General features: G+C 35.8%; 1 protein-coding gene across 8 annotated transcripts in view; it reads left to right on the top strand.

Annotated features, from left to right (window-relative positions):
- The window catches only part of Ptpn2 (protein tyrosine phosphatase non-receptor type 2), an 82,958-nt gene that overhangs the window by 16,124 nt on the left and 53,447 nt on the right, over positions 1–13,387 (top strand). For 4 of the 8 annotated variants that reach the window (XM_078030479.1, XM_078030478.1, XM_040270725.2 and 1 more), the window contains exon 2: positions 10,802–10,892. The exons of 1 other annotated variant lie outside the window; for it this stretch is intronic. In XM_078030479.1, coding sequence (XP_077886605.1) covers positions 10,802–10,892 — 91 coding nt within the window. Of the gene's footprint in view, positions 1–2,812; positions 2,964–10,801; positions 10,893–13,387 lie in introns of those variants that run through there. 3 more of the 8 variants (XM_005334876.3, XM_078030477.1, XM_005334875.5) reach the window with 2 other exon arrangements.

Here is a 13,387-nt window from a genome sequence, read left to right as displayed (position 1 = left end):
AAAGATATTGTGTCCAAGTACAAATAAAAAATAAATATTAAACAACAACAACAAAAACTGCAAGGAACACAAACCAGTTGCGTTTAGGGAAGAACAAATTCAGATTAGCATCAGATTTACCTTCCCTGACACTGAAGATGGTGGAGCAGTGTCAGTAAAGTGTTGGGAGAAATGGAACAGGTGTAGAAAGTAGGTTTGGACAGTGAAACAGATAAAATCTACACTTAACTCATATTATGATTATAGTTGTGAAACTTATTGCAAGCAATAAATATTTTTAAATAATTTGAAAAATGTAAAAAGTATGGATCCAAAGTTCTAGATTATTTGAAGAAAATAAGGGGCATTGTGCTGTAGGAAGAGGTTTTACTAAAAAGACTTTATTAAAATATGTTTTTACATTAGTAGAAAAATACTAGTTCAAAATTTTTTTTCCTTTTGGTACTTGGGATTGAACCTAGGGGTGATTAATCACTGAGCCATATCCCCGGCCCTTTTATTTTTTATTTTGAGACATAGTCTTGTTAAATTGCTTAGAGCCTCACTAAGTTGCTGAGGCTGGCTTTGAAATTGGGATCCTCCTGCCTCAGCTTCCCAGGTTGCTGGGATTACAGGTGTGCAGCACCACACACGGCTTCAAACATGTTTTTTTGTTTTTTGTTTTAATTTAAAACCAATCCTTAGTAGACTAGAAATGGTATTTTAAATTCTAAAATAGAGAAACAAAGAAAACTTTATTGATATAGCAAATGATAAGGGGAAAGGAAATATAGAAAATAGCCGTCTTTAAATTGGGTAAAGAAAAAAGTCAATGGATTTGGTCACAGTTTATAAATTAAAGCAAGAAAAAAAGTATTAATGAACCAAACATTTAAAATAACAAATGAATCAAAGCTTTGTAAGGAAAGAATGAATAAAAACAAAAAGTAGAAATAAATGAGATAGCATGCCAATAAACAGGTCAGTTTGACCTGTGATAGTCTAAAAATTCTAATATCAACAGATGTAATGGAGAAATATAAAACAATGGGCTTGGGCTGTGGCTCAGTGGTAGAGTGCTCACCTAGCAGGGGCGAGGGCCTGGGTTCGATTCTTAGCACCACATAAAAATAAAGTAATTAATTAAAGATATTGTGTCCAACTATAACTAAAAAATAAATATTAAAAAAAGAATATAATATAAAACAAAATATCATTCCCAAGTTACTTCTGGGGCTATAGAGTGTCCAGTACAAGGGAATGGAATATAATTTGCTTAAGCAACTGAAGGAAAAAAACAAAATTGATAACCGTTAAATAGCCACAGAAAATTTTAAATACTTAAGAATTAAATACTTAAGCTTAACAAGAAATGTGTTGAATTTATTTTAAGAAACAAAGCTCTATTGAGTGAAAAGGAAGACTTAAATAAATGGAGAAACAAATTAATTCTTGATGGAAGATTAAATATTGTAAATATTTCAGTTCTTTCCATATTGACATATTTATAATGTGATTTTAAAATGTCAGCATGAAAGTTCAAATTTAAGATTCCTTACTCTTAAGAAAGAGTAAGCAGTACAGAAGAATAAGACAATGTTTCACCACCCCTCCCCCCCAAAAAAGCTAGGTGTTGTTGAAAGTGAGACAAAAATCTCATTGCATCTCTTGACAAGAAAGGCCCTTAATTTAGGAGATTGTCAAGAAGTATTTTGAAAAATATGTACAATTTTATTAAAGAATATTCATCACATTGCTTTAACAATTGTGCAGTTTTGGAAATCTAATTGTCTAGGGATAGGGCAAAATACTATGTATCTATTGCAAAATGTACTGCATTTTGTAGTTTCTGTTATTTGAATATGTGTGTCCCTCCAAAACTCAGATATTGAAACCTGTTCCCAGAGCAGTAGTGGTTAGAGAGAGAGCCTTTGGGAGATGATATGGTCATGGGGCGGAGCCTTATGAATGGGGTTAATACCCTTTTAAAGTGACTTGAGGCAGCCTGATTCCCCTTTACCACGTGTAGACTCAACAAGGTGGTGCCACTGTTGAGGCAGAGAGCAAGCCCTTGCCAGATTCCAAGTCTCCTGGTACCTTTGCCCTAGACTTCCCAGCCTCCAAAACTGTGAGCAATACATTTCTATAGTTTATAAATTATCAAGTTTAAGTCTGAGGCACAAGTTCAAGACCAACCTCAGAAATTGAGCGAGATCCTGATTCAAATTATAGATAAATAAATAATAAGGTTGGGGCTCAGTGGTAAAGTACTAGCCTAGTATGTGCACGCCCCTGGATTCAATCCCCAGCACTGCAAGAAAAAGAAACAAAGGGGGAAAAAAAAAAAAAGGAGTAGGCATAGTGCAGCAGCACATGTTTGTGGCCCCAGCTATTCATGAGGCTGAGGCAGAAGGATCACACCCGTACCTAGGAATTGAAGGCCATCCTGGAGTAACATAATCCAAGGTGGTGATAGGGATGTGTTGGCAGAAAAAGATATTTTAAGAGATTGAAGCAGGTAATATATAATATTCCTGTATACTCCTGTGTTTGTAAACAAATTGAAATACGGTAGTCCCTGTGTCTGGTTTTGTTTTCCATGGTTTCAGTTACTTGCAGTTAACCATAGCTCAAAAGCATTAAGTGGAAAATTCCAGACACAATTCGTAAGTTTTAAATTGCATGCTATTCTGAGTAGTGTTTTGAGTAGCATAACAAAAAGTCTTCTGCTGACCTGCCTGAAACATGAGGCATTCATTTGCCTAGTGTGTGTACACACTGTATATGCCACCCTGCCCTTGAAGCATTTAGGCAGTGCACTGCTTGCATTCAGGCAGCCCTTGTGTTATCTCATGGCTCCAAAGAACAAAAGTAGTGAAGCTGACAGCTTGGATATGCCAGAAAGAAGCCAGGAAGCTCTTCCTTTAAGAGAAAAGGTGTACATTCTCAAGAAAACCGTCATGCTGAGGTTGCTGATATTTATGGTAAGTACTAATCTATCTGAAATTGTGAGACAGGAAAAAAGAAATTTGGACTAGTTTTGTGATTGTATCTTAAACTGTCAAATTATGGCCACAGTGCATAAGTGCTTAGTTAAGATGGAAAAGCTTTAAATTGTAGGCTTCAGTACTATCCGCAACTTCAGGCATCCACTGAGTGTTTAGGGATGTGGCCCACAGATAAGGGGTATGGTATCAACTGTACATACTGTACATAGCAACTCATCAGGGAAGGAAAAGCCCACAAATTTTTAGGTTATTTTTGAATTGTGTGGTGGTAGACTCTTAATTTCCCTTTCTACTGATCTATAGAGTCCTACATTCTGACAGTGTGTATATATTAATTTATTAAAAGGTAAAAATAGTTTCTTCTGTCCAAGCAAAACACATAAAAACTCAAAGGCCACTTAGTATAGAGGTAAAGGGCTATATTTACCGAAGGCTCTGATTGTGTTGTAGCACAGTAAATTAATTTTTTTTTGAGACAGGGCCTCACTAAATTTCATAGGCTGACCTCCCTCAATCCCACCTGTATGTCTTGAGTAACTGGGTGTACAGATAGACACGTGACACCACATCTGGCATAGCACATAAATTAATATTTAGGATCTCATGAAAAGGTTAAATGTTGTTCAGGGTATTACTTATTTTAGAAGTCATGCATTTTAGAAATATTTCTGTTAAAATCTAAATATTTTGCGCTTTAAAAGTTTTGGTTTTTCTAAAGTTTTCCTTTAAAAATGGTACCTGATAAGACTGCATTAATGAAGTCAGCCCATTTAAGTTAAAATGGTAGAGGAAATATTCAAATCAGTTATTTAAGAGGCAAATATTTTTATAAAAACATCCATTTAAAATTAAAATTTGCTATGTGGTGGCTGCATGCTTATAATCCCAGTGACTTGGTAGGCTGAGGTAAGAGGATCATGAGGCCAACCTGGCAATTTAGTGAAACCTTGTGTCTAAAAAATAAAAAGAACTGGGAGTATATGCAATCCCCAATACCACACACATCAAAAAAATTTCAAAATAGATAATAAACCATTCATGAAGATATTTAGCAAAAAGTATTTGTGTATTTCAGTTCCAATAACTAAGCACACTGCATTGAAAAACTTTTTTCCCAAAGAGTTTGTAATTTAGACCAGACTTTACTTAATTTAAATTCTCCAGGAGATTTGTGTATGTGTAACACTCACCCACACAGTACTGCTTGGTTTTTATAGTTAAGGATTTCTTATTCTCTTAACCCTATAAAATGCATTGCTTTTCAAACCATCATTTCCTTTTTTGTCTTACACTTGTTACCGTTTTATATCTAGGAAAGTAAACGTTTTATTGAGTTGGATGGTTTTATGTGGGACTTTCAAACTTTTATACATCAAGAATAGATAAATTGTACTAGCTATTAACGAGTCATAGAAATTTTATTACACTTTTAAAAAGTTTGTGTCACTCAAAGAACCAAAGGAATTTGACAATGTTGGTGTGATGGGAGCACAAAATGATTGCCTTTTTTTGCAGTCAGTAGGATTGTGACCTGTTTTTTGAAATATTATTAACTTTTTTTATTGAACCATAGACTAGAAAGAGTTCAAAAGCAAAGATACTGGATGTTGTCAAAGCCTGCATTTTAGCTCCTGACTTTTTTTCAGCCTCATTGAGATGTATTTCACACACTGTAAACTTTTCCCATTAAAATGTACAATTTAGTGGGTTTTAATGTATTTACAGATGTGCAACTAAATCTTAATTTTAGAATATTTTCAACCGTCCAGAAAGAGATCATATATACATCAATTGTGAGTCCCTGTCCACAGCATCACCTCCAGCTGTGGACAATATTTTCTGCCTCTGAATTTGCCTGTTCTGTACATTTTATTACAGAATCATAACATAATGATTACAATCATAACAACATGTGTTCTTCCTCTTAGTGTGATATCTCTAAGGTTCGCTTGTGTTGTTGCGTGTGCTATTCCATTCTTCCTTACGGATCAGTAAGTTCCATCATGTGGAGCTATACTGCATTTTGTTTATCTGTCATCGGCTGATGGACATCAGTTGTTTTGAGCACTGTGCACAAGAATTGTGTGCACATAAGTGTCCATTTCTATGGGTATGTGTCCTGGGTAGAACAGCTGGTTCATGTGATCACTCTGGTTAGCACTTGTTTTCTCACAGTGGTTGCATCACTTAACCTTCATTTATTTACTTATTTATTTAGAAGCATAATATAATTACACAAATTATAAGCAAATGCTTAATAAATTTTTATAATATATACATCTCTGTAATAAGCCCCTAAATCAATATATAAACATTTCCCACACCACAGAAGGCTCCCTCTTGCCCTTCCACACAGACAATCATTGTTTTGATCTCTGTTACCACTGAATAATTTTGTGGCATGTTTTCATAAATGGAAATTTCAGGTATGTTCTTCTTGTGTCTGGCTCACCCTTCTTGCAGTCTGTAGCAGGATTGTTCTTTTTTATTGCTGTGTCATATTCTTTTGCTGAGTGTTCTGCAGTATCTTTGTGTTCATGCACATTTGACCTCTTTTTCCCCCCATCAGGCTTTTTGGTGTTTAGAATAAATCTTTAGGCTTGTGTCTCTTTCGACGGACATCCATGTTCTTGTTTTCCTTTGGAAATACTAGGAGAGTGATTACTCAATCCAATGGTAGACGTGTTTAGCGTTAGTACTGATTATTGCTTTTTAAATGCTGAGTCTTTTAGGGAGAAAAAAGCAACGCTCTAGACAGACTTTCCTGGAGACCATCCTATAATACCAAGTTGTTTTGAGGATTTTGTAAGTTATTGCTTGAAGTAGGCTACCTCAATTCTGTGAACCTCATGGGAAAGAGTTGTTTGTCTCGTCTCTTGCCATGAAAACTGAAATTATGCTGGTGACTTTTTATGTGAACTACACTTTTGAAATTTCTCATGCATAAATCCTGAGTTTTTTGGGAATCCCAAAATTCTTAGGTAGTACTTTTAGGCACAGTCATTGCTTATTTAATGAAGATTAGCTGAACTGATTAACAAGAAAATATCTTAAGAACAAGTCTTGCATTTCAGCCCAGAATTACTGGAGCATAGCAGAATTGTTTCTGTAATTGAGTCAGTATAGCTCCTTACTTCAAGACAATGATATAAAAATAAATTTCAAGAGGGAATGTTATGTGTATAAAAATAATAAGAAGCAAAGTAATAGAAGAAAGTAGATCCGTTAAAAGTAGGCACGTGCTGGGCTGGGGATGTGGCTCAAGCGGTAGCGCGCTCGCCTGGCATGCGTGCAGCCCGGGTTCGATCCTCAGCACCACATACCAAGAAAGATGTTGTGTCCACCGAGAACTAAAAAAAAAATAAATATTAAAAATTCTCTCTCTCTCTCTCTCTTTAAAAAAAAAAAACTAGGCACGTGCTGAGTGGCACACACCTGTAATTCTAGCAACTCAGGAGGCTTAGGTAGGAAGATTGCAAAGCCAGCCTTAGCAATTTAGTGAGACTCACCCTCAAAATACAAAATAAAAAGGGTTGGGGAATGTAACTCAGTGGTAGAGCACCCTGGGTTCAATCCCTGGAAACACCCCTCTCCCTTCAAAAAAGAGCTAGATATAACAGGAACTGAGAATCTTTGTCCTAGAGGTAAGCTATAGGACCACTGATTGGAGTGGATTTCTTCATGGTATCCTGAAAATTAGGCTTTTGAGGAAAAGAAGTGGATGCACATTGTTAAAATAGGCAATCCGTGTATATGTAAAATTTAAATACAGCTAAGGAGCTAAGTGAATTTTTTTTCTACCAAATAGCAACTAATAGTTCAGTTCCATTTTCAGATGTGATTCCCTTGTTTATGTTGTACACTATCATTCCAAGAACTGAGTTTATGCTAATGCTGACATGAGAACTTGTGTTTTTTTTTTTAATATTTTGCAAAAATGTACCATGATTTATTCAAACTGTCTTTTCTCTATCATTAGGCATTTAGGTTATTTCTAGTTTTTCAACATTGTAAATAACTCTGAAAGATATTTTTGTGGGTGTATTGCCTATGTTTTGGATCATTGCTATTAAACGAGAAATATCTAGTGACTCAATTATTCCTTGCTTTTTTGAGTAAAAATTATATTTTCAAAATACTAGATTTAAATTTTTTGGTTGAATTATACTTTAAAACAAAGATTCTTGTCATTTAAGTTCAATTTTAATGTAAAGGTATCAGTGGTTTTCATCTGGGTGTTGATGGGGGTATGTATGTTTGTGGTAGATTTTGCTGTCAAGGGACATTTGGCAGTGTTTGGAGAGATTTGGGGTTCACAGTTGGAGAGTTGCCACTGACAAGTACTGGGGAGGACAGGGATGCTGCCCGTTAAACACCATGGAATGCACCAGACAGCCCCCACCACAAAGAAGGACCTAGCCCAGAATATCAGTAGTGCTGAGGTTGAGAAACCTTGGCCTAGCAGTTTTACTGCTGACGGGAAGCAATCTTGATGTGTCTAGGAGCACTGTTTGTGGGTTTTCTGCTGTAGAAGATGACATTTTTAGCATCAGAACATCAGTAGAGCTGGTTTTGCAATGTATGTGATTCCTGGTGAATAACTCAGCTCTCTGCCTTGAGAAGTACCATATCCGTATTAGATGTATTTACTATTGAAGTTTGGTTGTGCTGTGTGTATTAGTTAGAAGACCTGATTTAGCTGTATGGGAAATAAAATAACAGACTTAGCAGGGGTTTATATTTCTCATGAGATGTGATTTTTGGAGATAGGAATTCAGGGCTGCTGCTCTGATTTCCTGATGTCACCAAATCTGACCCTGTTTCTCTTTAGCTTTTCTTGGAATGTGCTGTTGACATTGTGGTCACAAAGATGCCTCGTCCCATCCCTTTACCCTAGGACATCAAAACCCGAATTTCAGGCAGACCTTGATGAGAGGAACAAGGGTCTGCTGAACCAGTTTTTTGTTAATGTTTTGAGACAGGGTCTTCTGTGTTTCCCAGGCTGGTCTCAAACTTATGGGCTCAAGTGATCCTCCCACCTCAGCCTCCTGAATAGCTGGTACTGAATAGCATCTTCTTTAGCCCAACCTGGTGATCTTGCTTATTCACATTAGCCAGACTTTGTCACAGACTGTCCTGTAAGGGAGGCTGGGAAATAACAGGTTTTTAGTTGGGTCCGTTGTTCATGAGAAAATAAAATCAGAAGCCTTTAGTGAGAAAGAAGGGATAGTGCAATAGGTAGCTAGTGTGCCTTCTAAAGCTTTGATTGAGGTTCCTTATCTTTCCAAGTTCACAGAAATTAAAGAAAGGTATGGAGAACAAGTGGGAACACTGGAGGTTTAAACAGTGGACTCACTGTAAAAGTTCTTTTAATTATTAACCTGGAAAAATAAAACATATTTATATTATGATTATTTCTTCAGTCCAAGGACTTAGAACAGGATTTGGCTGTTCCATTGTTTTGTAAATTTTAAATCTCTTCCCCTCTGCTATATTTGGAGCCCTTCCTCTTTTATTTATTTATTTTTCAACACTGGTAATCTTTTGTTAAAGGGAACACAGCTAAGTGTGCTTTTCTAGGCGAAGTATAATAATCAGAAACTGACACTTGGGATTCACTGTGGAAAATGGGTGTGTTTGTGTAAAAGAAGTATTGAAGAAGGGCTGGTGTCCTGTCCTGCTTGTCCATTGCTTTGTAGCCCCTCAAAAAATATCTTCCCTAGACAGAATGCAGTGTCGCACACTGGAACATGGGAGGCTGAGACAGGAGGATCATGAGTTGAAAGCCAGCCTTAGCAAAAGCAAGGTTCTAAGCAACTCAGTGAGACCCTATCTCTAAATAAAATACAAAATAGGGCTGGGGATGTGGCTCAGTGGTTGAGTACTGCTGAGTTCAAACTCTGGTACACCCCCCCACCCCGCAAAAAAATATCTTCCCTATACACTAGCAATGACCAGGAATTTTTTAAAAATTCCATTTGCAATAGCAACAAAGGCTGTAAGTTTTGTCAGAATAAACCTTTGGCATATCTTTACTAAGAAAAGTATAAAATGAATTAAAATATCATGAGTTATAACACAATGGAAAGAATAAATAGGGCAACTTGCCTTTCCATGAATTACAAATTTGTAGTAACTAAAATTTGACTCTGTCTCAAGGGTAAACATGATTCTGTGAAATAGAATGAGGATCTAGAAACAGACCCCATGCATGTGTGGAAATTGGTTTATGATAGCAAATATTACTGACAAATCCAAAATCGAGTGATATTAAGACAATTAACTTTCCATTTTGAAAGAGTAAAATTAAATTCCAATTGTTACACTTCAGGCTAATAGAGTGTTGTATATCTTACAAGAGTATTCTTATTATTTGTTAGCTTACAGAAAAATTAAGTTCAGGTTAAAAATTTGTGCATCGTGTTCCATCAATAAAAACTTGGAAGAGGAGGAGTTATAAAATGTCAATGAGATTAACCCCAAGAAAGTAGAGGGAAACAAAGTCAAGAACAGAAACAATGAAAAGAAAATAATGGTAAAATAGGTTCAGCAACTATTTTATGGGAAAACTAATGAAAAATTTTTGCAATAAAAATAAAACTTTACTCAATTTGTGTTTGTCTTGGATTTATGGTGTGCTTACAGTTTATAGGCATCCTGTTTACACCATAAATCCCATGAATTATTATAAATCATAAATTTTTTTCTCTTCTTTCTCTTCAGTAAAAAAAATTTTGAGTTACCAGGAACTCAAAATTGAGTTTAAGTGCTCCTTGAAGTTACGTTGAAGTTTAACAAAATGTATGCAGAGAATATTTTGACTCTTACCGTCGAATTTCTGTACTAGGCCAAAAGGGTAAAGCTATGAACTAGGAAGTTACCTACCCTGGGGCTCATGGGGTAGATGTTGCAGACGAGAGAGTAAGGAACCCTCCATAACAGTGTCCATCATAAAATGAATAATTTATTTATTTATGCTTAATGTATGAAACTGTCAGCTAACCTAACTTTTAAAATGCCTGTTCTTCTATGTACTAGTATGAGCAAAATCCCAATTTAATTTTTATAGTTGAAGCATAGTTTTGTGTGTGTGTGGGGGTGGGGGGCTGTGTTTGTTTTCACCTGATGATTCCTGGAATAACGTTCCTTCTGGAAGGTAAAAGCTGGCAGTGCTGGCTTTGCCAGGTGGCTTAGAGGTTAGTGCAGACATACCTCATAGATTGTCTTCCCCAGTGGAATACAGAGAACCTTAAAGATCTAGGTCTCAGGCCTAGTGGTTATTGCTCATCACTTAACCTTAATGGCTCTAGAAGTAAATTTGAGAGTTGTTTCTTCTCTCAAATTAATTATGTAGCATTAAAATGAAGAAATATATAAGGATTTTAAAGATGAACACTCAAAGAATTTAGCTAGATGTAATAAGATAGTTTTAGTAAGAATTCGAGTGTGAGATATCAGATACCTCTATTGCATTAATTCTGTACATAAAGTGTTTTGCACTGAATAGAGCCTGTACTAAGCAGTTAGTGGACAGAGAGCACAGGCTGCGGCCTCTGGAGGATCTTGGTTGGTTCTGGGGGCTGCCACTTGCTAGCTGTTTGACCTTTGGCAAATTGTTTAGATCTCACCTATGAAATGGGGAAGAGGATTATTTCTTAGTGTTGTGAAGATTAAGAGAGATGACAGACCATGTGCTTTGCACAATGCTTGGCATACATAATCCTTAATAAGTGTTATTCTACACTGATTGGGAAAATATGTTTTTCTGTATAAAATTTAAGAGGGATATTAAAATATATTTTTGTTATTTTAAGGAAATTCGAAATGAGTCCCATGACTATCCTCATAGAGTGGCCAAGTTTCCAGAAAACAGAAATCGAAACAGATACAGAGATGTAAGCCCATGTAAGTACTCGTGGGTTTGTGTGCATGTATATGTTTTTTGGATTGTTTTAGGAGGCAGGATACAGTGAAGAGGAGGATTTGGGGTCAGGGATGATAAGTTCAGTAATTTTAAAAATTTACAATAATCCATTTTTTTTTATTTTTCCCTCCTCTGCTTCCCCTCTCCCTCCTTCCTTCCTTTGCTTGCCTTCTTTCCTTCCTTCCTTCCTTCCTTCCTTCCTTCCTTCCTTCCTTCCTTCCTTTCCTTCCTTTCCTTCCTTCCTTCCTTCCTCTACTAAGGGTAGAACCCAAGCCCTTGCATATGCTAGGCAAGTGCTCTACCACTGAGTCACATGCCCAACTACTAATTTACATAATATATATATTTGAAGGCATAGTATAGTAGAAGAAAAAATAATTACCCATAATTATTTTATCCTTCAAACACAATTGCCATTATTTTGGTGTAATTTCTACAACTGTTTTTTTCTTTAAAATAGTCATAATCATTATACATATGTCTATATGATGTATTCATATATATGTTTCATTTTTATATTGTTCCATCACCTTTGTAAATATTGCTTAAAATATTTATTGGTATAATTTTTGTTCCCCCTTTTTCCTAATTACAAAAGTAGTGTGTACTTACCAAAGAAAACTTACAAAACAGAAAAGTGTAAAGGAAAAAAACTAATTTAAAAACAATAATTTGCGGGTTTATAGTTTTTTAGGGTTTTTTTCTGAATAAGCTTATGTGTATCATTTTAAATTCAAAATTAGAATCTTGTGCATACTGATTTATCCCTCTTCCTACTTAGCAGTACGTGGTAGACAATCCCCATTTCAAGCAGTTGTTCAGTGGTCTGGCTGTACCATTCTGTTTGATAGTCATTCCCCATTGTCATACCCTTAGATTGTGATGCACGGGTGCACACACGCCATTTTGTCAACAACTACAATTATGGAGTTTTTCAGTAATGAGATGACTTTACTTTTTTGTTCTATTGATACAACTATTTCAGATACTAAATTAGGTTGCCTTCCTACTCAACTTGTTCACTTTTGTTTAATTTTAATGGTATAACCATAGATTTTTTTCTTAAGGCTCATTGTTAACAAATACTTTAAAAAACATCTGGAATTGGTTTCTGCTTGTTTCTGGTTCTTCCCCCTAGTTGATTGGGATATGCTGCTGATGTGCCAAACCTTCTTGTATAGGCTGAACCACACTGTGTTCAGGGCCACACACTGTACAGCTTCATAAACATTGTGTTCCCTGATTATAAATATAAGGATAGATATTTAACGTCTAGATATACCTCTGAAAATTCATCAGTTATTGGATGGAAAAAACTTATACTTTAGTTCTTACATGAACAGAATATTTTTCTTTATGTTGACTAAGTACATTTCCATAAGGAATGATTAATTTTGGGCAAATCAATGAGAAGTTTATTATAAATTACTTGTAAAATACCATGTTACTCTTAGATGCATTTTCCTTGCCAGTTAGAAGTGTTTGTGAAGATAAGTAGCTAGAAATGTGGTTTTCCACTTTCTTAGTTGTAGTGCACTTGATGATAGATAGACTTCCTCTGAAATCTGTGGTTCATCATGGTGACAGTTCTGGTGTGAGTGTGTGTGTATATTCAGGGAATGGGGATCTGGGCAGTAATTCTAACACCCTAGGTGTTCCCTCACCCCTCTGAGTCTCTGGTTAAGAATCATCCGAGTTAGAGAGAATAGTTCTCTAGTTAGAGTTTCAGAGAGAGAAGTTTTGAAGGTGATACTTTCCAGTTGTACATTTTGCTTTGTTGCCTTTAATTTTTAAAACCCTTTTTATTTTGATGATTGTAAATTTGCATGCCATTGTAAGAAATAATACAGAGAAATCTGGTATTCCCCTTCCCCAGTTTCCCCCATGGTAACGTCTTGCATAACTACAGTACAGTATAACAACTAGGAAAGAGACCTTAATACCATCCATCCAGATTCTCAACCAGTTTTATAGGCACTTGTATGTAGGTGTGCAGTTTCATCGTGTGAAAATTCATGTGGTTGCCACCATCCAGGGCAATAGTTGTATCATAAGATCACTTGTGCCGCCCTCCCGTGTCCATAGCTACTGTGCTCTCCTTCTCCCTTAACCCTGGAATTGCCTTTAATTTTATGTATTTTTTATAATTGCAGTCATTGTGTATGCTAAACTACATTTGAGTCCTTTCATTAGCTTTTGCAAATTAATCTAAATGGAGAAATTTATAAAATTGGAATTGAGACACTTTTTAAAAGGAAGATATTGTAATTTAACTATCAGATATACAAGTAAGTAAAACTCCTTCACTTATCACCTAACTTTTACACATATATTCCTAACTGGCTGTTGGATACTTGCAATTGAAGGCTGCAAGGAGACCTCTGTTTAAAATATGCTAGTCAGTGCTAGATTTGGTAGTGTGCACCTTTATCCCCAGGACTCGAGAGACTGAATCATTAGGATTACAAGTTTGAAC

This window comes from Ictidomys tridecemlineatus, chromosome 13 (assembly GCF_052094955.1).
Source record: "Ictidomys tridecemlineatus isolate mIctTri1 chromosome 13, mIctTri1.hap1, whole genome shotgun sequence".
Taxonomy (NCBI): Eukaryota; Metazoa; Chordata; class Mammalia; order Rodentia; family Sciuridae; genus Ictidomys; species Ictidomys tridecemlineatus.
This window is presented reverse-complemented; position numbering and strand designations above follow the sequence as displayed.